The sequence below is a fragment of the Barbatula barbatula genome (genome assembly GCF_947034865.1).
Source record: "Barbatula barbatula genome assembly, chromosome: 17".
In the NCBI taxonomy this organism is placed as follows: domain Eukaryota; kingdom Metazoa; phylum Chordata; class Actinopteri; order Cypriniformes; family Nemacheilidae; genus Barbatula; species Barbatula barbatula.
The window spans coordinates 14,257,166-14,282,770 of record NC_136780.1 but is presented as its reverse complement, the minus strand read 5'-3'; the positions used below and the strand labels follow the sequence as shown (position 1 = coordinate 14,282,770).

The following is a 25,605-nucleotide window of genomic DNA, read 5'->3' as shown; positions in this document are numbered from 1 at the left end:
GCGCACAGTCAAGAAGAGGTGCGTACGTGTTATCATGAATTATTTCATTAATAAATTAAAATATGAACATTGTATTGCAAAATGTTCTCAACAATTTGAGACGCTGTATTGATACAACCAATATTTATTAACAACCAGAGCATGACGGATATTTGAGTAATAAGAAAAGAAGAAACCACGATAAAAACCTTTCCTGTTCTTAAACTATACACAACACATTTTACACAGCTATTTTTCTCACATACACATATACAGGTGCACATCCATGTATGCACGCGCACACACAAATGGATGACGTTCTTTTACGCGTCAGGACCTGAACCACACAAAAACGCTAGAGAGAGTTATACACGGTGGATGCTGTTCACATTCTTTTGGATGTGTCATCTTTGGTTATTACAGTCCAGAAATTAAACATTTGTCCCAATGAAATATTTCGTCATCCACTATGCAATATGAATATGTGCATTCCACAATGCATAGCACAGTTGTATATAGATGTATCAACAGAAATGAAATAAACAGATGATTGTAAATAAATGGCAATAATTATGTCCGACACATTGCCAAGGCACTTGTTTTTAATGTGTGCATATCAGTAAGGGTGGCACAGTCTATGGTCCAAACGCTATCAATTTATGTGGTGGCTTTAGTGGAAGTATTATTCTAAACTCCAAGTGTTTCTTACCTAAAGAACATGAGAACCCTTGGATCGGAATAATACGGATCTTATTGCACACTTTTGATGTTGAATTAAAGGTTCAATTCACTTTGCGCATCTGTTTATCAATGGCCTGCCTCACAGCACTCAAAAAAAACCTCTAAAAAAACTGAATTTGTTAAAGTACAAAATCTTTTCTTGCTTTTTCATATCAGGAACAACTCAAGCACCCAGTTTCTCAGAAATAAGCCAAGGGAAGTGTAATTGTTTTGGTGAGAATTTATAACCAAGCCTGACATGTTGAGATTTGTCCCGGTGTGACCAAAGTTGCTTCAAACAATGTTACCTGATCTTTACAGGTATGAGGAAATGATGCCCGTATGCGGCAAGGCACTCAAATTGAGGGCATTTAAGTAACACCATGCATACCGTTTTCACAATAGCCGTTATTGCATTGGCACATTTTTTGGAAACCTTAGGTTTCCAACCACATCAATGCTTTTAAATGCTCCAAACGCACGTACCGGGAGGAAATGTAGAACATGACCCTGATATGCTACGTTCAAGTAACTTACACTTACCATCCTAACAAACATTCAACATTTCTTTCCAAAACCAAATAGCTCATTCGCACGAGCCTCCAATCCGTCTCAGGTTAGAGGTAGTGTGTGCCGGTGTGATACGAACAAATCAATTCTATCACAAAATGGACAGCATTCCTCTGCTATTTGCTTGCATTCCGCTGTAAAAAGACCTTTGTGCCGTTTTAATTCCAAATAACATTCAATAACTTCTCTCACAGTACATATAAGAAGAAACAGAATAATCCCTGAAAGTACATTGTCTTTCCTTTTAAAGTACGTAACTAAATATACAATACAACCTATAGTGCCCAGTATCCTGGTTAGCGTTTTTTTGTCCTTCTTTGTGTACGTTTGTTTTGTTTGAATAGTGGCTGGAGGTCTCTCGGCACGGCGCCATTCAGTCCTTGACAAGTCTGTAAACATGATACTGCGCTCCGTGGTCGCTTGTGGACACCTCGAACACGAATGCAATGCACAGCAAAGTCTCTTGTGTGTCTCTGTTTGTTACAACCTGGTGAGGGGAATAACACGTGTTAGGAAATCTGGTATCTTAAAGTAACATGTCATCAATGTTGTTCGAACTCTGACCTGCAGTATAGTGAAGTTCTCGAGGACGCTGTTCATCATGTATTTCTCTGGTAGGTGCTTGAGTTTATGGATGAAGTTGATCATGTATTCGCACATGGGCGAGCGATGGATCCGGTAAATGTACCTCCCACCTTCCACACGAGCATATTCTGTCTGCGGGTTATAAGTACAAACTTTGAGCAGAGAGGCTGGTTTCTTAAGCCAAACTGCTACGGTCTGTCTTTTTAAAGGGACAGTTAACTGATGAACACAGAAAAATATATTTGGATTCATTCTTATAACCAAACAGTTCTTGGCCACCATTGACTCTCATAGTAGGAGAAATGACAATGGTAGTCGAAAGTGCCACAGAACTGTTTTCTGGCCTTCATTCTTCTTGAAAAGACTTTTCAATAGACGTCCAAACATAGCCGCTCCTATTTACGGATCAAGCACTATTATTGTCCACGGGACCTTACACATTTAGTGTTGCGAATGCGATTCATCTTGAATTGTCTAATGTGGTTCATGTCTGTGGTTTTCAGCAGGTCAATTAAGTTCGACTGCACCAGACTCTGTAAATGATATTTATTGACCTTGTATTTTGCCCAGGGGACCCAGTCATGCCTAAACAGATAGAGGAACCTCCCCAAACGGTTGCTGGATACACTTTGTCTTGAATGCAATTTTATATTTCATTATGCTTCTTCTCTGGAATTAGAGGTCTCGCCAAACATGTTGACAACAAAATGGTTTTCACATACTTTTTACTTGGTAGCGTAGTGCCATGTTATGAAAGAGCCGTTTCTAATGTATAAGTGAACTCACCTCAACTTTCTCTACCACTTGCTTCCCGAACGAGCAGACTTTAGTGGACACAGTGATGGTCATGTTTTCAGCACTGCTGTACTGACTGCTGACACCATAAAATAAGCCGGCTCCATCCTGAATATTGTTACTGTTCAGATCAGCCTGAAAAAGAAAAAATCTGTCATCATGTATTCACCCCCATCATGTCATTCTAACCTGTATGTGACTCTTGGCTCCATGGAACCCAAAAGAAGATATTTTGAGGAATGTTTTGTCTGCATACAATGGAAGTCAATAGGGGGCGGTGTTGTTACCGGCGTTCTTCAAAATATCTTCTTTTGTGTTCTGCAGAAGAAAGAAGTCAAACAGGTTTGGAATGAAGTCAGTGAAGGAACTGACCCAGAATTTCACCAGAAAGAAGGCGTTCTGAGGGCCTTTCTCGTACAACTCCTTCAGCCCTCCCTTTTTCTCAGGAAACTTGTCGTAGATCTGACGGATGTCCACTGCTTCTAGGAGAGGGTCGCTGTATGAGGGGTTTGTCTGAGCGATGTGGACGAACAGGTGCTTGCTGTACTGTGGAGCAACAGGTGAAGTAACAATTTATTGCACAAACACAAAGAACACCTTCAATCCCAAAACTGTGCTTATTTCTTTCATCGTTACCCGTTTCTTTTTGTGTTTCGTGACGTAAGATATAAGCTAAGGAAGTTTGCTATAATAACTGTTTTGTTTGGAAATGGTGTATAATAACTGACTTGATTACTTTTCATTGATAAAAAGTTATTTCATTATCATCAACATATGGAGTATTCCTTTTTTATTGTTTAAATAAAACACTCACAGTGTCAGGGTCTCTCTGGACCTCCATGAAGGCCGAGTACTCCAGCATGCGGAGTTTAGATGAGGCAATGGTCCGGTCCTGCCATACAGGCATCCCTGTGGGGGGGTGAGGGTTGGATATGGGCTCATAACCTGTCGAGAAAACATGCTGGTTTAGAACGGGTGATCATTTATACTCCAGAAACAGATGATGGCTGAACAGCTGTATGAGATATATAATCACTGCATTGCTCTTACTTGTTATGGGTGTAGGTAGTGGGGGTTGCAGGGTGGAGTACGGGTTCTGTGCAAAGGGTTTGATGCTATGCGACACAAAGAAAACAATCAGCAGGTTTTCCAAAGCACGCTGTGCTAAGATCAGATGTCTCTGTTATAATACTCACTCCTGAGAAGGTCCAGGCTGTCCTGGGATGGGGCCGGGCCAAAACTATTGAATAAGAAAGAAAGTATGTGAACACTGAGTTTAAGGTTTATATGCACAACGGCTGCAAAACTTTGTTGATCAACAAAAAACAGCTGTTGAGATTGCACATAAACATCTGTGTAAAGCTGCCCCTGCTTCACAACTGTAAGTTTATAATGATTTATAAATAGAGCTATCGGCTACGATTTCACAGGGAATGTAAGTCTCGTATAGTGCTAGAGATACACCAATATATCAGCCAGTAATCGTTATCGGTCGACATAAGCAAATTTTCCCACTATAGTTTAAAAACAGCCAATGATCATGGTCGATATATCCTGTCAATCAAAAGTAGAAAGCAAAATGCAATGAATTTGTGCTCTGTGTATAGAAAATGTTAAGAAACATCACCAGTATGATGCTCAATATTAACAGTCATTATTTGAATGAATAACATTCAGAAATATTATTTAATCTCCAGAATCAGTATCGGCGGATATTACTCTGAATAAAACAATGAAATGATATTTTTAAAAGTTGTCTCTCTCTATTAAGTTAAACATGCTGAATAACATCGACTGTACTCACAAAAAAAAAACAAATATTTGTAGATATTTATAAAGTTCTGTATGATTACTCGTACGCAGAAATGACACAGCGCTGGCATAACACTGAGCACAAAACAAAAATCTAACATAACGTTACTACAAATGAGTGTACATTAGATCGTTTTTGTCTTCTATGACTAATACTGTCCTCACGAACCAAGTTCCAGACGTAGTCACCCGTCATCGCTTCATCCCACCTTCCCTGCGCTACAGACATTTCGAGAGGTTTCTGACGGTGACAATTGGAAAGTAATTAAAAAAATATGTGAAAATTTGTACAGTTTTTGTTTATTTGCAATATACCGATATATCGTATTAATTACATAAGCTCAGAATTGACTTGAGCTTAATATACACGAAAACATTGATGCTACATGAAAATTAATATTACCATAATAATAAGCACCACGGAATTGTACAATTGAACCAAAATGTGTTACGTTGTGTAAGCGGATATTGATTTCGGTGCATCTCTATTGTAATAAGTCCATAAAGTAACCCACAATTTTGTGATTCAAACAGAGATAGATATATAGAGGTAAAGGTTACAGATTGCAGCTTTTAAGTAGTCAACAGTGGGTTAACTAACCCTGGCTGGAGGAGGATAGGGGTGCTGAGGAAGAGGTGCCAACTGACTCTTCATCACGCTGGCGGAAACGATCTGAGCAGATGAAAGAGCAGCCATGTTCTGCAGGGCTTTGTCTTTGGAGGCCTGATCCTGAGAAACAGCAACACGGGTCAATACTGAACAATTTGGAATGTAACTTGGATGTTAAATTACTGTCAAACTTCAAGAATAATAGATTAAATAGCATGATATTGTTTCTATTAAAATAATACATCTTTATTGATAATAATAATAATAATAATAATGAGTACTTTAACCTTATAACTGTGGGTGTGTTAAGGTTAAATCCCAAAATTATATTTAGTTTATTATGCAGTTATGGTGCACAAGCATGCCCATGTAGCATATGTGTTAAGAGTATCATGCTAATATCATGCAATGATCGCTAGTGATATGTTTGCAGCCACCCGCGAGGTCACATCAGCACATCTGTGACAACACTCAAACACAGCACGAACATTTACTGCATGTAAAGGCCGTAACATTCAGCTAAGAGGGAAAAGAAGAAGAAACAGAAAGAAAGAAGACGACAGACATCTGGCCCAACCAGAAAACTGTAGTTTGCAAAGTCATGTTAAGGTGCCAAATGCAATCCACAAAACACGATGTACATTTGTTTCACGTGTTGAAGTATGTTGTGTTTTTTGAGATAAGTAACTTTGTAAAATAATAACTATATCGACAACAAATGCGATAGCATGCTAAATAATATGATACAATGCGATACAATAATGGTTTAAGTTTGTAACATATATTTCAAAACTGACAATTATATAACCAACACACGTTTCACATTATTTCTGATTATTGATCATCTCCACACATCAGACAAAGTCTCTCTATCTGCATCAACCTAAAACTTTGACTATATAGACCACTTCGCAAGATGCAAACACTGGTCCTAGAGCACTTCCGGTTTCAGTGTTATTGTTTTTTAAGAATAAATCAAACTTAAAGATACTTGTTTGACATTGTCATTCGGTTAAAAACGTTCTGTTATTTGTATTGTGTAGTGTTTAAAAACAGAACGTTCCTCAGCGTTAGAGCAGCGTTGCTCACGTCATCCAAAGTGGTCTATATATAACTTTAACTTTTTTCTAAAGATTCAAATGATTCAGTTATTGCAAATAATTTCGAAATGAAACATCAAACACCTTCAACAAACAGCTGCTTAAATAAACGAACGCTTCAGTCTAAAAGTGTAAACAAAAAAAGCAAAAGCAATTGTCTAATTCATCCGAACGGAATAGGCAACACACTGCCGCCCAAACTGCACAAACCTTAGCGACAAAACCAGCCAAAGCCAAGCACCTGCAGATCTCTGTGTGTGTCTATGGGTAAAGCAAGCTATAGGAAACATTTCACTTACCAAATTCATGGCCTAAAATTGAAGGGAAGAGAAACTGTTAAAACGCTGAGAAAACAGATCAGATTTTTAAATCGAGAGGTCTTCTGATTTCTCTTGTGGTATTTTTAGACGCCACAGAAAATGTTGTTCTGCTAAATAATAACTCGACAACGCTGGTCGACTGACAATTCAGCACGTTTTCATCCGCTGTATCAAAAGTGAACCCATTACGTCTTTACAAAACATTTTTAGATCTTCTTTTTACACTCTGAGGACTTCATGACTTTACTTCCCCACTGCAGATTTGTCAAGAATAACATAAAGTCTGAATTATGTGTTTATTGGAACATTCGGCAGGTTATGTAAATCCATTGATGTTCAAAACATAAATTCAACGAGACAAAAGTCACCAAACACACTATGAAATGCTAAAAAGAAGTAAGGATGAGTAGAAACTTGGGTTAGGCAGGGTCAGACAATTTTCTTTTAACACTAGTCTGAATGGAGCATGCAAAGTTAACCACTAGATGGGGCCATAACATTGCACTCATGCAGCGAATTTAATCAGCGTGCATTTGTTTTAATGAACGTTTGCACGGACAGCACTTTAAAATCATGTATAAAAACATTGTAGTTTTACGTATTAACATCTTTTTAAGGAAAGTTAGGTGCACTGGTCAAAGCAGACCGGACTGAATCTGCAGTGAAGTGCATACCTTCAGTTTAGACTGAATCTCACGAGACTTTCTCCGCGCAAGAACCTGCAGATGGCTAGATACCTGCAGGAAAGAAGCCAGACGAGGAAAAGGAAAGCAAGGAAAAAAGAGGAGAGCGAGTGAACAGAGAGGGAGTCAAAGAGGAGCCACTAGGTGGCAGCCCAGCCATACCTTAATGCCTGCCTGGTATTCCCGCACTTTCTTTCTGGCTAACACCTGAATGTGACTAGACACCTGAGGTAAGACAGGGCCACAGACATTTGATTTAATCCTTTATACAAACACATGGCCATTAGCAAATCATCTTTTCAAATGACCAATGAACCCATAACATTATTATCATAATATTATTACAATTGCATTGCAAATAGTGTCCACAGGAAAACAGGTGTATTAAATGTTTCATAAATGACCAAAAAATGTACATGAACTATAATATAATACTCATAGGCAATCCTAAAGATATTATAAAAAATATTTGAAAAGTTTATAATTAAAACAGACATTTCATGTTTTTATTGTGTTCAATAAGCTGTATTTATTTATTTATTGTGTTATTGCTATTTTTGTTATTATTACATAATGAAAACAACCCAACTGCAGTTTGATTATTGTTACTAGCAATGCACAATAACAAAACATGATTTTGCAAATAAGCTCTTCAATTTTATTTATTTATTTAGCATTTATTAACTATTATAATGATCTGTCTACTTAACATGCGCATAATATAAGACTGGTCTTACATTGTGATAGCAATCATATTGACATCACATGATCAAAATATTCCCATGAAACAATTCATATGTGGTGGTATGCTGATAACTTAAAATGTCATTGTTTCTTGTTACATGCGAAAAGTGACGATATCTTATCAACATTCTGCCATTTTTAAATATAGCGCTCGGCTCTGCTTGCTTACATTTTGATTTCGCTCACAAATGTATCGGTTGGGTTCAAAAGACATTTTTTTAAAGGGACAGTTCACCCAAAATGAAAAATTCTGTCATGGTTTACTCACCTCAAGTTGTTCCAAACCCGTAAACGTTTCTTTGTTTGTTTGAACACAGAGAAAGATATTTGGAAGAATGTTAGCAACTGAGATTTCTGGGGCACCATTGAATACCGTAGTAGAAAGAATGATTGTGTATTTTCTTTGTTATTATGAAGAATTTAGGAAAGCAAACCGTTCTTGGGCACCTTTGACAATCATTTAAATGGTCATTTGCTAATGTTCTTCCAAATATATTTTCTTGTGTCCAACTAAACTATAAATGTATAAAGGTTTGGAACAACTTGAGGTCAGTAAAGGATAAAGGGTTCATTTTTGGGTTAACTGTCCCTTTAACCAATTGTAGTCATCCGGATTACTTTAATGCTTTTGAAAGTACTGTATATGACAAGTATTGAGTGCCATAATATGATTTATTAATCTGTTAAACTAAAGAAACTCATCTGGGATGGTATAAGGGTCAATAATCCCTCTACGCTTATTCTTTGCCAAACTGCTGAGTACATAACCCACTGAGGGTTTAGCAAAATAACACATCACTGCAATAATGACGTTACCTGCTTCCGTGTTCGGTTTTTTCCGGTCCGCAGCTTTATGTATCTCGCTATCAGCTCATTGCGTCCTGGATCGACATGAAAGAGAAACACAGGATTAGTATCCATACAAAAATACCCATTAGCGCTGACAGACGAGCTGCATTAACACATGCGGCTGAAAGATTTAAGCAGATGCAGTGACATGCCAATTAGAATATAAGAAACATGACGTAAGGCAGTCAATTCTGTCATCATTTCTTCACTCTCATGTCATCCCACACCTGTGTGACGTTCTTTCTTCTGCAGAACACCAAAACATATTTGGAAGAATGTTGGTAACCAAACAACGTTGACTTCCACTGCATGGACATTTCTCAAAATGTCTTCTTCTGTCTTCCACAAAACAAAGAGTTGTATACAGGTTTGGAATGACATGATGGTACATAAATGTTATTTTGGGGTAAACTATCCCTTTAGTGCCTTAATACCTCAAAACAAAACACATAATCCAATCCGAAAAGACCAAGTTCATTTTCTTTTTAGCTTAAACTGCAGAACAAAATACTCTGCCATGCCATATGTTGAATGCACTATAATGTGTGTGAAATGTCTTGCGTGTAATTGAACACTCAGATAAAGCTAGTGGAAAGGAACGCAGTAATGCCTCCACCAGCAATATTACAGCGGGGTGTAAAGCCTCGTATGTGACCATTCGTTTATTAATAGACCATTGAAAGACAAGGCTTGTGATAGATGAGTCAAGTGATGTGGGTGGTGACTTGGCAAAAAAATGTAAAACAGGACTCCCACGTGTCGTAGGATTGACCAATCGGGTCGTTTTGTGCGGATATGTGTTTTCATACAAAGGGCGATTTATTAGACGTTTAAAACAATAAATCTGTTTGTGTAATGGTAGAATGGATCAGAAACAAAGGAAGATGGGGGAGGAGAGATAAAGAGGATTTCATCACGGTTTATAAAGGGTTCGACCTTGTGAACAGCTGTGCAAAGTTTCAACCATGAATCTTTCTGGACGTCCCATCTCCCCCAGACACATCCCACTCACTGACAGCCAGACCTTTCCACCCTACACATGAACCCCGGCTCTCATATAAAACAACGGTCACCGGTAAGCAGATCGGTATATGTAAAACACGCAAAGAAATGTGAGCTAAGATACAATGCCCGAACTTTCATGCATTATGATCTTCCTACTGAGAACTTTGCGTCTTTACATCATATTTTCTTTCATCGTTTCAAACTGTATTTAACTGTAATGTGTTAATATATCTATTTATAACTTCTGTATGGTGTTCATGTTTTTATTCATGCTATGGTTTTATTCTGTTTTCAAGTCAATACAGCCATAAAAATGTATTTAAAAATACAGATGTTAACTTTACAGAATTATTTATTAAATTAAAATATTTATAAAAAATATTCATTAAGCTCACATTTATGTATAAATGTTGTAAAACATGTAGTAAAAAATAAATATGTATGATATGGGAAAAAAACGTATTTATCGTGATCAAATAACAATGTCTGTGGTTGAAAAATAATCGCATACATTTTTGTCAACACTGAAAACACGTCCCACAGTATAATAAATAATGTAATAATAGTTACAATAATTATTATATTTACTGATATGGTGTAACGTTCTTTTATGAGAAGAATTGCAAAAATAATCTATATCTGGATATGGATATCTTCCATTATTTCAGTCCCATACTTACACCATTGGTTAAAAAAAGAATGCCAGGCTGCTAAAACTGATTATTAATTTCACATAACAATTCATTTTAATATCAAGTTGTATTATGTATATATTGCATTGTTTTATATTACGTGTGTTTTTTAAATATCTGCTTTGGCTCTTTACAACTTACACTGGAGTTCTTATAAGGGCCTTCATAAATGCTTGGCACCAAAAGATGACACCCTTTCTAATGTTTTCTCACACCAACACCAACAAATTAGAGCCTTTTCTATTTAATTTCATTAACTGATCCTGATGAAATGACAACACATGAGGATGTCAAAGAGGATTAGGCAACCAGACAGAGAGAGAGAGGAAGGCAGACACTAAACGGCAAAACACGTGGAAAGGAGAAGGCAAACAGATTCAGTTCCAGACACACAGAGGATACTGTGATAGATGCATAGAGACTCTGGCCCAATCCCAGCAACCTTGAACCCCTGAGTCCCGGCCAAAAGCTTTCAGAGAGCCCGTCCGCAGGCTACCTGGCCACAAATAGTGTCTTTACGCCCCCAAGCCAAACACTGCACTTCCTGGGAGGCACAGAGAGGAAGAAGGACAGATAAAATTGGGAGAAAGTAGCAGGAAGACAAAAAGACTCAAAGCAAAACTATGCAACATGGATTCCGAATAATATTGTCAAATAAAGATACTAATTTGTATGACATTGGACAAATTATTTTTGGCCACAACTGCACTTTGGCTCCTTCCTGCATGTCATCATGTGCCCTCTTAAGAGAAAGGTGCTTCAAAAGGTTCGTTGATGCAATAGAAGAACCTTTTGATTCCATAAAGAACCTTTAACACTTTCTGTTTCACAAAAGGTTCCTTGTAGTGAAAAAAGGTTCTTTATATGATAAAAAAGTAAGAAAGAGATGGTTCTTCACAGAACCTTTGGCTGAATGGTTCTTTGTGGAACCAAAAATGGTTCTTCTATGGCACCTTTATTTTTAAGAATGTGCTTTGTTCCAGGACATGGTGGTGAGAACTATTGGGTCACCTCTTCCAGAAGATGAACCAACAACCTTTTCCAATTCTTTTGCCATCATGACCCTGCCACACGTGATGCACCTCCCGCCCCTAAATCACCGGAGAACATCTAGTGATACACTTTGTGGTTTTAGACAGCTGACACAAACCATCCAGCACGGTCCCTCTCCATGAACCTCCTCAAAAAGGTAGCAACTCGAGTCATATCAAGAACTCTTTGATTCAAACAGTTCCATTGACAAAGTGCTGAGTCTAAAAGGGCCGTTTCGTATCAATGTCTACACATGAATATTCCAACAAATCTGACTGAAGACGTGCCAAAGCAAAGTGCGGATTCGCTCAAAGATTCCTCTAAAGTGTGTCCAGCAAAAGCACTGTCAGAGAATGATGAACACAGCTTTGTCTGTTGCTTGTGCTTGTCTTCAATTGTCAGTCTTGTTGACAACCCAGTGGAGCTTTTTCACTGCAAGGCCTTTTTTCAGTTGTCCTGAACGTCACTTGGCGAAAACCTTCAGTCAATATGTCAACAAGAATGTCATCTAATATGTTTCGTCCATGATTCGTTTAGACAGTTTTCTCCGAGGTTCACCCTGGTTAACCCTGTATCCGACCAGATGTGCGTGTGTTTATTGACCAAAACCACCTGCACTTTAACAACTCTACACCACCCACCTGTTGGCCTGCAGTAAAAGTCATGGAATAGAGACTGCCAATCAGGGAAAAGACCAAAGCGACGGCCAATCAAAAACAGGTGAGGTGCCTTTCCGAGCCAGCTGAAACTAGATTATTTTAGAGCTGGCATCTCATAATTCTAATTTTTCAACTCATGATTCTGAGACAGTACATCAAGACAATGGTCTAAGGCATCTCAAGGGAAAAGATAGCAATAACATATTTAGCATTTTCTTAATGTGTGCAATGAGGACACATACACTGGAAAACATCTGCGATATTTAATGAAGGTTGTGCCATGGATTGCCATGAACAATTTAAAAAAGCTGTTTCTAGGCAATTGTCAGGACTAGATAATAAAAGGTGCATCGATGCAGGAATTTCCATCTTAAGCTCCTGCGTACTGTAGCTTTTTTGAAATCCTTCATAGTGCACCCTTAAAGGGATAGTACACACACAAATAAAAAACTGATATTATTTATTATTTATTTATAAGTCATGCAGGTTTGAAATGACATAAGAACAAGCAACCTATGATGGCTATATTTGCACGTTTTGCATGTACGTCATTACACAGTGTGTCTAAATGTGTGGGTTCAAACATTTCTGGAAGATCCTGTCTGAAGTTCTGGCAATCCTGCAAAACATGTTCTTACTTGTTCTGAAACCGATATGAACATACACCTAAGATGTCAAAACATGTGAGTAGAGTAGATGTGCGGACGATCTCCACCGTGAGAGGTCAAAAGATCAAAAACATTTGGTCACTTAAGGGCCAACACTTATCCAAAGTGGAAAATGTCTAAAGACTTTCAAGGCAAGGGGGGACACACCCTGACCTCTGACAACCCCTGGAGGGCATCCCTCCTCCTGCTAACCTTTCAGATCCCAAAAATCTCCTTGCAATGCGACAGACTATTTCACTTTTAGTTAGTGTGATGGTTTTAGTTTTATTAACACGTAAACCAGACCATGTGGTCCAGACTCGAACCTGTGTGGCCCCCCCAACTCTGCATTTAAGAAGAATGTGTGCTGACCGATGTGCCACACCTACTGTAAGACTTTCTCTCGATTTCTTAAATCTTCTAAAACATTTATCGCACAGATGGAGGAGTGACAACAGTAATTGTGGAAGCGTTACATCTGGTCAGCTTGCGCAGCTGACATGATGTCATGCGCGGCCTCTGGGATAGTTCACGAGGCTGTGAGAGCAGTCAACCCTTAATATTGACAACTTCAATAAAAAGCTGCTACTATAACATGAAAGGCCACATAATAACAAACAGATTCAAAAATTAGCCCAATCCAGCGAAAGACCTTGAGATCATTTGTGTTAGCGTTGTTATGTTTCCCGAACCTCACCGCTCTGACACAAGGGCAATAAACCAAAATGATTACAGGTTGAGACTTAAAAAAGAAAAACCTGGCAACACATCACAGGTGTTAGATGACAAATCAAGCTCATTAAAGCAGCCAAACACTGGATGAGAACATTGGAGTGTTTAACTCGTCTTCCCACGGTGCAATGAGAGTGAACTTTATTGGGAGAGCTGCTTTGTGTTAGGAGACAGCAGGGGATCAGCGGTGAGTAATGAAGCTCTGAGGAGCATTAACAGGCACTAAATGTTGCCATCGATGATTAAGACTGAATAATACTTCACATCCATTTAAGTTTCCATTGCAAGCGGAATCCCGACCGTTGGTAACCAAACAACATTGGACCAAGTTGGCTCCCACTGTATGAACGACTGAGACTCAAAATATCTTTCTTTGTGTTCCAGAGAAGAAACTGTACAGATTCAGATTATCAGCAGACAAAATTGCTTAAAGCAACACTGTCGTTTTGGACTTTCAAATAATGTTGCTAAAATTATTTTTACTTTTAACCGGGCGAATTCTACCTGAGCAGCCTCACACGTGTATTGCTCTCCCCAGGTGGAAGCTTATAAAGCGATATTTTTTACGACAATGGTAACAGACAATTGCGATTATCAACCACATGGGGGAACTTGTGAGAAAAAGTTATAAAGTGTTGCTTCAAATATTCTGTTCCAGACAGTAAGATTACAACTTTTCTGTTGTACTATAGAGTTTTTAAGACACCTGGAGAATGTTCGATTTCTGGAAAACTTAGTGAAATGTATACAGCAGATGGCAAACACTGAGATACCAAAAGGACAATGTCACTAGGGCATACACTGTATCTCTAATACCTCCCCCAGATGGCCTGACTATTTTAGTGCCGTCTAGTCAAAGTATACATTGCCGTCGGTGAACTGGGGGAGGAGGAGGGAGGGCATATCAGGAGACTCCGTCCACTTTCGTAGATTGACATCAGGGTTCTGGCAGGATTGCCGTGACATGTCCGGGACGAGAGAGAGAGAGAGAGAGAGAGAGAGAGAGAGAGAGAGAGAGAGAGAGAGGATGATCTTGTCGTATGGAGCCTCAGAGAGAAAACCCTATAGGACTCAGTGCTGGTAAGACACTGCAGGGACCCTGACGGCTCATGCAACCACAAAAGGACAAAATGGCATGCTGTTGAAAGAAACCTTCCTCGTGTGTTGAGTGGGGGATTAGGGCTCGTGTGACAGGCGTGGGTGGAGTGTTTCGGTGCAGGACAAGGCCACAGAGCTGTGGAATGTGTGTCCCCTTTAACCCAAGGAAAAAGGAATGTGGGCTGGTCTCCATAAGCCTTTTCGACAGAGGGTCATAGGTCGAAACGCCCCAAAGCCAAATGAGCTCATCTGCGCTAACAACCACATGTTAAAGCTCGATGCCGTAATAGTTTAACAAAAGGATTATGGTTATAAAAGTGAGTTGATCAGTTGTTAAGACAGATGCTGGCCTAATCCTCACCAATTCCTATTCATGCTTAAAGAACGTCCTGAAATATCACAAGTGTGGCAAAGAACTGCCTTCGAAAAGACAACACAGTCACTTGCATCTAAAGCGGAATTACAAAGCAAAGTGAACTGCAAAGAAACAACGTCCAGCATTTTATTCCGACACTACCGATACTAAGAGATGTGAATTGGCCCATAGGTGCTCTATGGTGTAAAGAGATCTTAAAGAGTTCACCTCACAATTATGTCATCATTTATTTACTACTAAGTTGTTAACATCCTGTATATGACTCTGGAACACACAAGAAGATATTTTGAGAAATGTCTTTTTGTTCATACAACGGACGTCAATGGGGTCTATTTTGTTTGGTCATCAACATTCTTCAAAATATCTTCTTTTGTTTTTTTCCGTAGAAGGAAGAAAGTCAAACAGGTTTGAAATGACACGAACATAAGTAAATGATAATAACATTATTTTTAGTTGTGAGTGAACTATCCCCTTAAAGGATCAGTTTAAAATAAAAAAATTGTGATAATTCAATCAGCCACATGTCATCCGTGTGTTTATTTCTTCGGTTTGAAAATTGAGGCTTTTTGAGGAAAGCTTTCCCGGTTTCTTCGCCATATATTGGACATTGGACTGTTGGTTAAGATCCAAATTTCAATTTCATCGCCTCTTCAAAAGGCTCCACAGGACACCAGCCGATGAATAAGGGTGTTGTCTTGCGAATAATTGGTCATTTTCCAAGAAAACAAAAAAATTATACACTTTTTAAACATAAACTGTTTATGTTTAAAAAGTGTATAATTTTTTTATTACTGCCTCCGTGATCCACATCCATGACTTCACTATTACGCAATCACATTGGAAAGGTTACGCGTGAGGTAGTTTTCAAAAGATTCCCTGATATGCACACAAACTGACCATTTTAAACAATAATCTTGCTCAAAGACCTATAATGTGTCCTTCGACATACAAACGTGAGGTTGTGGACGCGCTACATGGAGACAGTGCAGGCCAAATATTTATGTTTAAAAGTCTAAATTATTTAAATTTTCTTGGAAAATGACGTGTAGCAAGATAACGCCCTTATTCATCGGCTGGTGTCTTCTAGAGCCTTTTGAAGCTGCGATGAAACTTAAATTTGGATCTTAACCAACAGCCCCCCTGTTAAGTCCCTTACATAGATAAGAACCATGGAAAGCTTTCCTCATAAGCCTAAATTTGTTTTCAACAGGAAGGCATAAAGATACGGACATGAAGATGAGTAAATTATCATTAAGAAAGTATACTACTTGCATCTCATTACATGCATACGGGAACTTGACTTTGTCACTTTTAACATGTTTTTAATAGTCTATGAAGACTGAAATGAATTAAGCAAGCTGTTTACTTTCAATTCTGAACATACACTCAATAATGAAAATATAAAAGAGAAAACTGTCACACTTGATAAAAGGCTGGAGTGAGTCATGCTGTATTGAGAATGCTGACTCAAATGGGAGACACAGCATTCCAGTCAGAGGATCCCATGTGGGAACGGGAAAATCTGGAGGTGTGGAGTGTCATAAGTTCATCCTCTGATTCATCGCGCTAAAACTCCAATGCAATGAGTTGGCCCTGTTTGAACTTGCATTGTGTTGATTCATCCATGCTGTTCCAACAATAGCACTGCTACTAAACAGAAATAAATATACTGAAACATCCTTAAAAGAAGAACCATTTACATATCAAATCAAAAACATTTTACGTCATCTTAATTCTTCAACTAGCTCCGCTGAAGTCTTTAAGTACATTAAAGGAATAGTTTTGAGGCATCTGAAGACCGAGTGAGTCGCTCAAGGGTCTCTCCATCAAGGTATTTCATGTCTCCGTGACTCACCGTACATCTTCCCTTCGTCTGACAGGATGATTTTTCTGCGGCCGCAAGGCGGATAAATGGCCAGAGCCTCCTGGAAGCTCTGCTCGATGTCAGGGCTCCAGACGCCCTCAGCATCTCCGTCCAATCCGGCCTTGTCCATCCCGTCCACTTCATCCTCTTGCCCCTCCTCCGGGCTCGTGTTGGTGCTCCACTCGTTGGCTGCAATCGTGGCGGCTCCACCTGGGCCCCTACCTGAGCCCTCACACCCGGGACTACTGGGAGAGACAGGTAGAGAGAAGGAGAAAATAAGAACAATCAGAACCTCATGCTAGGAAATATGACAAGAACATGCAAAAGTTGCTTCCCAGCTAAGCAGAAAAATCTGTCTTTTGTGATCTTGTCAGCTGATAACAGTAAAAGGAACACTTCTTTGCAACTACATCCAATTTTAATAACTGGTTAATTGAGATGGCATAAGAGAAACATATGGGTTGACAGTAACTATCATTCCAGATGGTGTGACCCTGAACTCTCCTTCTGAGTTTTTCCCAACGCTGTTCATAAGGAATCAAAATCATGCTGGAACATGTCATCATTTACACAATCCATGTCAATCATTCCATCCCATTGCGAATTACAAAGGAAAGACAAAATGTCGGAGTGACCGAGAGCCAGCACACGCTGAGCTGCCGATCAAGGTGCCACATTTTTCTGACTCCTGATGTCAAGTGAAGTTCTGGTGATGGGATATCAGGTTTTCAAGGCCGTGCTTTACAGCTTTCGTGAGCTGGAGGGTATTAATAGTGCCGGTATTGAAAATCAAGATCAACCTACTGAAGACACTGACAAATTTCCCCCGGTGTCAACAAGGCAGGTTGAGCAAGACAGAGCAATGTGATGGAAAAAGCTTTTTTAGGATGTTTACAATTACATGAGCTAAGGTCCCTTCAGCAAAAAGAGATTAGCAACAGCAAGAAGTCACATCTTAATATTTTTTGCAATTTTAAGATATTCAATGTCAATGTTTTCAACTATGTTCTAATAATATTTAACATCAACGTGTTCCACCTAAAAACTAAAAGTTTTTATTATTTACATTAAATGAATGTAAAAATACAACTGAAAAACCTTTTCCATTTTTAGAACACTGTTGTCTTGTAAATGTACCCTAAATCTCAAAATGTATATGCTCTGAAATGTCTTAAAAGCTTTTTTGCAGAGGAAGCAATACCTTGTTTTACATGGTTAAAATGCATTTAAATAAACGTCACTGTGTTGTATTATTTTATAATTTTACACAATCTTTCGCAAAAGAAATCTGCATTTATTGCAATTGTTGTGTATAATCTATATAAATCACTAAATACTGATAAGACAAATAAACCATTTGTGGCTTCTGTTTTTTAACATTTAAAGGAAGCACAGAAAAATAGTTTTGCATAATTGTTGCCATTCGCTGGAATTTTTTACTATTATTTTAAAACAGACTGACATTCAGAACCACATTCCTTACACAGTTTCCAACGTCATTGAGTCCATATGCAAAATGAATCTGAAAGTTCAGGAAACAGTGTGTACTGAGCAACTAATAACAACTCACCACAAAACATTTTTGCGGCTATGGATTTCTGTGTGGTGAGCGTTTGCATTTAATCCTACTGCAATTCTCAAAGACAAATTTGGAGTGTATTAGTGCCGACTGAAAATCATTCAAATCAAATGTGTTATCATTTTAATTTACATTCAAAAAAGGTTTTAAAGTTGTTCCAAACCCATAGAACCATTTCTCCTGTGGAACACAAAAGGATATTCACATAAGGATTTGGAATGAAAACTTTTACTCTTTTAGATGAACTGTCCCTTTAAGACCCATGCCGGGTTATTTGCTTGAGTCTAACACTGCTACTGTAAAATGCAAACTTGAAGAACCGAGGAATTTCAAGATCCAAAACACCTTGTGCTTTCAACCACGATTTGGCAAACACGCAAGAAAAGCCACAAACAACAAAACCAGACTTCAGAATCAACAAAAGTGGAGACAGAGTGGTTATCATGAAGGACCACTGGTATGGACCTTCAGAAAGAGAAGGGGCTGAAATTCCAGACATGCCCTTATTAAGAAAGCTACAGTGTCGCTAACACACACGCATACACACACACACACACACACACACACAAACTCTCTCTGTTGTGTCACCCACACCTCCTCTCTGTCCTTCCCCTCCTCTCTTCTCCTTCCATCTCATTTACAACCACCCTAGTCCAAAAAAGGCCTGAAGAACAGGGAAATAGTAGGGGGTGGGTGGGGGTGAATGGGTTGCCTGACCAATTTAGGCTCGGGAAACACACGGCGCTCTTCCCAAGAACAATCCTGCTGTTTTAGGTGTAGCGGTTTCGTAACACACGACTCTTGTAAGCATGCGCAATCTATGAATAACTATAAAGAGCTGGCTAATATACTGTGAATACAAACTAAAATAATGGAAGGTAGACTCCAGAAGCGTGGATGAAAGTTAAAATACAGTTTTTGGATTTGAATGTGATTTTAAGGTTCATTTCCGAATCATTGTCATGTTAAATTGTGTCGTGTGTTTGGGTAGCACTGATGAGTAAATATTGACCTTGAGTTTAAACATGTCGCCATATCTTTGAGCACCCGTCATTAAAAGGTCACCTGTCGGCACCAGCAGCGCATGGTCTCTGAAGAGACATCGGGTTACAGAATCAAGTGACAAACCAAAAGCATCCCACACCCTTGACGGACAACCAATGTTCATTAAAGAAGCATCTTTAGCCATTACAACGCATTGACAATGTAGAGGATCAAGTTTGAAGTGTGCAAGAACCAGCCATTCATATTTAATGGATTTAAAAAATATATATTGATTTGTTAACGTAATGCCTCATTTTATCACATACCTTTACAAACCCTATATCTCAAATTTTCTCGAATAATGACAAAAAAGAAATATGTTTGAACGGGTCATTCTCACAAAACCACTGAAAAATCATGGCAGAGATTTTAAATATAAAACATAATTCTATAACACAAAAATGATCATAATAAACATAATAAAATGTGTTCTCTACCTCGCGCAGCCCGAACCTTTTCTGTATTTTATTGCATTTTCCGCGGAAAAATCTCATTACCCAAATGCTTCCAGCTACGTCTGAGATGATGACATGTGGTCATTTTACGAGTAGAATAAAAATATTCTGACAAACATAATTGCATGTTCTACTTGATGTTCTTAAATAACAAAAAAGAAATATAGACAGAATATAACGTACTGTTCTGATCCTCAGCAACATTTAAGGATTGTTTACACACCCGCACATTTTACGTTTACATTAAGCTTGATTTAGTTTCAAGTAACACATCACGCTATGGTGTTGACATTTTGTGACATGGTTGTGAGCCTTGTTTTTAAAAAAATGGTTCAGAAATGTGCTTAAGCTTTGAAATGAATGCTAACGTGTCAAAGGAAATGTGTTGATGAAATTTGTTTTTACAGAATAAATCTTAATTTTCTTGATTTTGGATAAATAATGTGAGATCCACCCAGCTAAATAGAGGACTCGTTTTATGAACAAACTTCTGAGATTTTTCTGTATCTCACCGCGCGGGTTGCTAGGGATCAATAATGATTCAATTGAAGAGACTGATAAATTCAGTCTCAGTTTATGTGTTAGTGCCACAGCAGTGCTGACAGTCTCGTCTGAGACTTGGAATAACAGCTGCAATGCTGCCCATCTACTTACACACTCCCCACAAACACACACACCCTTTCTCAAAGAACAACAGGGCAACAAGCAGACCAGCAGCTGCTGCCCGAGATCACATTACAGATGAGGAAAGCATTTTAAGACTTGTCCAGCAAGTAATGCTGGACAATCTGATGGTTTAATGAAAGACAATCTGAATCTAGAAGCTATATCTACATTGAGTTTTACTTTGTTTTATTTACAGGGTATGACCAGCACTGCACCACATGGACCATCTCTTACACCGGGTCGACGCAACACAACAAAATACATTAGAACCCATTATAATAAAAAATGTTGTCCACACTTGATGCGGCGCAACATGGAGAATTTCATGTAAGGGGACCCGCGCTGTACGTAGATAGAAATAGCTCTAAGGTAATACAAACATAGTGCTTTATTATGAAAGGTTTTTATACACCCCAGAAGACATCTGAAGGTATGCATATTATATTGCAATTCTGTCAATAGGTCCTCCAAAAGATGACACACTGGATCATTAAAGAAATCCAGTAAACCCACCCTCCACACAACCATCAGTAACGCATTGATATCTAATCCGATTAAACCGTTCAGAAAACAAAGGTGAAGAGGACAGCCACAACACTGACAAGACCAGACAGCCAGCGGCAGTGTACAGATGTTGTGCACTCTTAAATCACTTTACATATGTGAAAAACCCTTCACTTGACACACAAATTAGACAAAGACATATTAAAAGGAGGGAGGAATGAACTGCCTGTCTTCTTCCACGGACCCAACCCATGTTAAACCTGATCAACCTGCCACTGCAGTTTCCTTTGACAGAGTTTCTTAAGAAAACCCCAACCCCTGCGTCAAGCAGCATCATTCAAATTTGAATGATGGCTTGTTAAGTTGTGAATTAAGAAATGTGGTGTCCGGGTTCAAGGCTGCACTCTTTTCAAGTGAGGCTCCTAGTTTATAAGCACTGTTTATTCCTATCACCTTAACTTTATTAAACACGTGGTGTGCACTACAGTCTCCAGGCACTTTATCTTCTACGTGTATTTTTTTACAAATTACAAAACACTGTTGTTTGGCCATCTGGGATTCTGTTATGGAGCATGCAATGAGTTTATATTAGCATTTCTGTTGTTTGCCTTGAGCATGGACAAGGAATAATGAAGATAAAGCAAAAATGTAATGTTGCACGCTGGATTCGAACTCGCACCGAGTATACTTATATCGCACTTATACTATAGAGAAAGCTTGGCGGTGTTTGATGGATTAGAATACATAAGACAACCCCTTCGTCCGAAATCGCCTACTTCCATACTAAAGGTGAAAATAAGTACGAGTCACGAATAGTATGTCCGAAACCTTACTATGCAAAAAACAGTATGCGAGATTTGTGAGTGTGTATTGGATGGACACTTGAGCTGAGCAAAAGTCAAATTTAAAAGTAAATCAAATAACGATAGCATGAAACTTTAATACCGTGTCAACACCGGACGCGACAGGCGCATTCCAGTGTGGACACAATTTTTAATTATAATGGGTTCTAATGCGTTTCTAATGTCTTTGGTCGTGTTGTGTCGCGCCGGTTGCGTCCGGTATAAACGCGGTGTAAGGCTGATGTCCGTTTTGAAATTAAGTGCCTGCCAATATATGAATAATTTTTTGTGACTAAATTATATTTTTGTTTATGTTGTTAACAAAAAAACATGTTGTTTATTCGTCATAGGTCACATGACAATAAAACATGGCAGATGCAGTATGTACGAAATGAATTCTTACTTCTCCCACTTATACTAGAACGTACTGTTTTAACGGTTGATAGGTACTTATTAAAAATTCAGTTCATACTGTCACAGTATGTGATTTCGGACACAGCCCTTGTCCACCTTATTGTTTTCATTTGAGTTTTAATTAAAAAACGCTTTTTTCACACATTTCCAAATCAAATTGAAGAGCAGCCAGAACAACAGCTTTTTAGCTTTAGTTTTTAGGTTAAGTATTTAGTCAATGAACTTTAATTATATTTAACTGACATTAAAATGTAGTTATGTTACATATAACTTAATTGTATAAGTTAAGCAAAATACAATTAGATGTTTATATAAAAGTTAGTTCAACATAACTTAAGTTCAATTGACTCATAAAGCTCATTTGATTTAACTAAAAAATTTAAGGTAGCTAAAATTGGTTAAAACAATACAGTGTAGATGTCCTACTGGCTTTATCTTTGAGTCCCAGATTCTCTGTCAAAAGATTCTCCACTTCACCTTTACTAAAAGAGGGCAACAACAACAAAAACATACAAAACTCATGCAACGTATACATTTTGATTTTATGTTTGCCTATGGGCACCTCTAAACATGCCCCTTGAACAGGCAGAAAATTGAACATTAATTCTACCTAATGGCTAAAAAAACATTACAGTTGTGCACAGCATGTGGAAAGAATCCATCACACATGTTTAAGATACAGGCAAAGCTAGGGTCTGATCAACAGGAAATTATACAATTCTGAAGTCTGGATTTACAGACACACCACAACTGACCCTGACCTATGGCGGAGTGTAACTCAAAACATGAGGACCAACTAGAAAACATACAAACCAACCAGTGCTTGTTAGTTTCTAAAACAGCTCGTGTAAATAATCCCTCTCAGAGTGGAGCGGTCGCGAATCACACGCTGACATGCTATTTAAAGCCATGAGGTCAGCGAAGACACTTGTCATGTTTTGCAGACTCTCTTAAAGCCTCACAGCCGGTGTTGAGAAAATGCCCCCCACCCACTCATTAGGTTACATTCATCGAGAGCAAGACAACTTAAGTGTAAATAAATCAGAAAAACATTTATAAACATTTAGTAGTCATTGCCTTTTAAATGTATCCATAAAATAAAGCAAAATTCAAGCAACATTTGGTGCAGAGATTCCAAACCACATTCCATTACACTGCATGCGTAACCGTATGGATCTTTGCTTTGTGAATTGAGCATTACGACTTGATTGTGTTTTATTTCAAGTAAAATTACAGTTACAAAAGGTTTACAAACAAAACGTGTGATATGCAAAGTGGATCCTCACGAAAGGGAGAAGCAACAAGTCTGTTTTTTGCAAATAGTGTCAAGGAAAAATGGTTTAGTGACCTTGTTTAACAGGTTTTCAATCCCATCCTAATTATAAATGATTATAAAAAATATCATCATAAAAAACTGATAAGGTTTTTGCAAATAATACAATACCTAACAACAGAACAAAATACTTTTTTGCAGATTTATATACCTGCATCACTTACTAATAAAGCCACCAAAAACATTGATCTATAAATGTTGGGTTATTTGCAACCCTGCGTTGGGTTAAAAAAGGGACAAACCCAACCAACCAGTTGTAAAATTAACCCATTATGGGTTGTTTGAACCTATTTTTGGGGTCAAATATCATTTTTGTTAATTCAACCCAACTGCTGGGTTTTGTCCCTTTTGATCCAATGCTTGGTTGAAAATAACTTCATTACAGTCATTACGATAATTTCTTGTCACAAGAAATTCTCCTCCGATTGCTCACAGTAACCATACACAACTTGAAAAGCCTGTTCCATCTCTGTGTCACAATCACAGTGAAACTCAGGAGGCGCGCTGAACTCACACATCACACACTCGACGACTGGACTGAAGATGCCAAGGATCTTAAAAGTTCTGATGAATGAGATTATTGGCCTCCCTTTACCTCTTAATGAATGATACTAAAACAATTTATACACACAGTGCCTGGCATTATGAGAGAAATGCCCATGCCTTAATAGAATAGGATGGGTGTTATAAATTAGAATTAAAGCTTATTAGTCTGCATGAAACAAACATTTGACATTATTTCATGATTTCTTTTCTTGCCAAAAAATATTTGAAGTACAAATAACAATGAATGCACGAAGAACACTAGAGTTTATGTATAAACCGGGTACTGAACGTAAACACTTTTCCTATTGTTGACAAAACAATTAATAGCATCAAATAGTTTGAAACAAAATTAAGGGCACGTGTTTAACACACAAGCAATGTTATACTTTTAACATTTGTTTGTCAATTTTTACTTGTTTTATAATACACTTTGATTTTAAATTTGAAAGAATGACCCGAAGATTAGACAAACAACTCGCGAAGTTGTTTTATATTCTCCATTAGAAATAACCAGGTCATTGCACTATAAATGTCTTTAACGCTTCACGGTAAAATAAGTGTATATTTGCATATGACCAATACGTTTACGTCCGAGCACGCACGTGTATGCGTGTGTGCGTGATGCAGTCATCGCTCAATGCTGCTCCTAAAAAATGCCAAAAATGAGAATGATCTGAAAACTGCAGCGCGAGCGCGAGATGACTGCGTGAAACAAAGGAGCGCAATAAGAGTTTGCCACTTACCTTAAAATCAAACTTCTGCTCTGCCGCGTGCAAGACGAGGGATTTAAGGCACTATCTCGCCACGGCGCATTAACAAACGCCGGTGTTTTGAAGAAATATTTCTCTTGATATGACAGTAAAGCTGGAATGTGAAGTATGACTTCGGTATGAAACACGGCGAAGGCGAGCGGAGCGCTCGAGGAGGAGTCATGAGGAGAAGGAGGTCAGATCTCCACCCCCACTCAAACTTCACGAGCAAATCTCAGTCCAGATGCGCCGCGCTCATTGGTTGCGTGTCTCAAACTTCAGACATAACTTATACAACAAGCACTTTTGGGAAGAATTGCTCAGAAAACGAGGTTCATTCATGCTCGTGCTGCCTATTGGGGACAACTTTGCGCTTTTAATATTAAGAATGTAGATTTGGTTTTATTTTGGAAACTGTGGGGTGTTTTGGAGAATCATCAAATAACTGACCATAATAGTATTTATATGATTCATTGGATGCTTTTGTTTGCAATATTTCATATACACAGATTTCTGGAAGAAATCCCTGTTTTGTTTCCTTTAAAAAAGAAATTGAACTTTTTGTTGATTCAATTCTTTGAAACAAAAGGCACTGAAAACT

General features: G+C 38.3%; 1 protein-coding gene across 5 annotated transcripts; it reads right to left on the bottom strand.

The window, feature by feature from the left end:
• Positions 1–30: 30 nt before the first annotated feature.
• Positions 31–25,261, bottom strand: tead3a (TEA domain family member 3 a). 5 transcript variants are annotated; one of them, XM_079478668.1, is made up of 13 exons: positions 24,999–25,210; positions 16,864–17,117; positions 8,735–8,799; positions 7,337–7,399; positions 6,471–6,482; positions 5,063–5,191; positions 3,846–3,889; positions 3,700–3,764; positions 3,464–3,594; positions 3,022–3,195; positions 2,641–2,784; positions 1,834–1,986; positions 77–1,756 (listed from the first exon to the last, which is right to left on the bottom strand). In XM_079478668.1, exons 2-13 carry the CDS (start codon positions 17,000–17,002, stop codon positions 1,643–1,645), a joined length of 1,233 nt encoding a protein of 410 aa, XP_079334794.1. In that variant the 5' UTR covers positions 17,003–17,117; positions 24,999–25,210; the 3' UTR covers positions 77–1,642. The 5 variants fall into 5 exon arrangements, with proteins under 5 accessions (XP_079334796.1, XP_079334794.1, XP_079334795.1 ...); XM_079478669.1 differs by having other exon boundaries at positions 16,864–17,114; positions 24,999–25,025; XM_079478670.1 differs by lacking the exon at positions 6,471–6,482 and having other exon boundaries at positions 31–1,756; positions 24,999–25,261.
• Between the last annotated feature and the right edge of the window lie 344 nt (positions 25,262–25,605).

Coding starts and splice junctions, on each gene's coding strand:
- tead3a (XM_079478668.1), bottom strand. CDS start 17,002: ATGGACAAGGCCGGATTGGACGGAGATGCTGAGGGCGTCTGGAGCCCT. Junction 7,400..8,734: donor AAAACCGAACACGGAAGCAG/GTAACGTCATTA, acceptor GTCTTACCTCAG/GTGTCTAGTCACATTCAGGT. Junction 3,890..5,062: donor CCTATCCTCCTCCAGCCAGG/GTTAGTTAACCC, acceptor CTTATTCAATAG/TTTTGGCCCGGCCCCATCCC.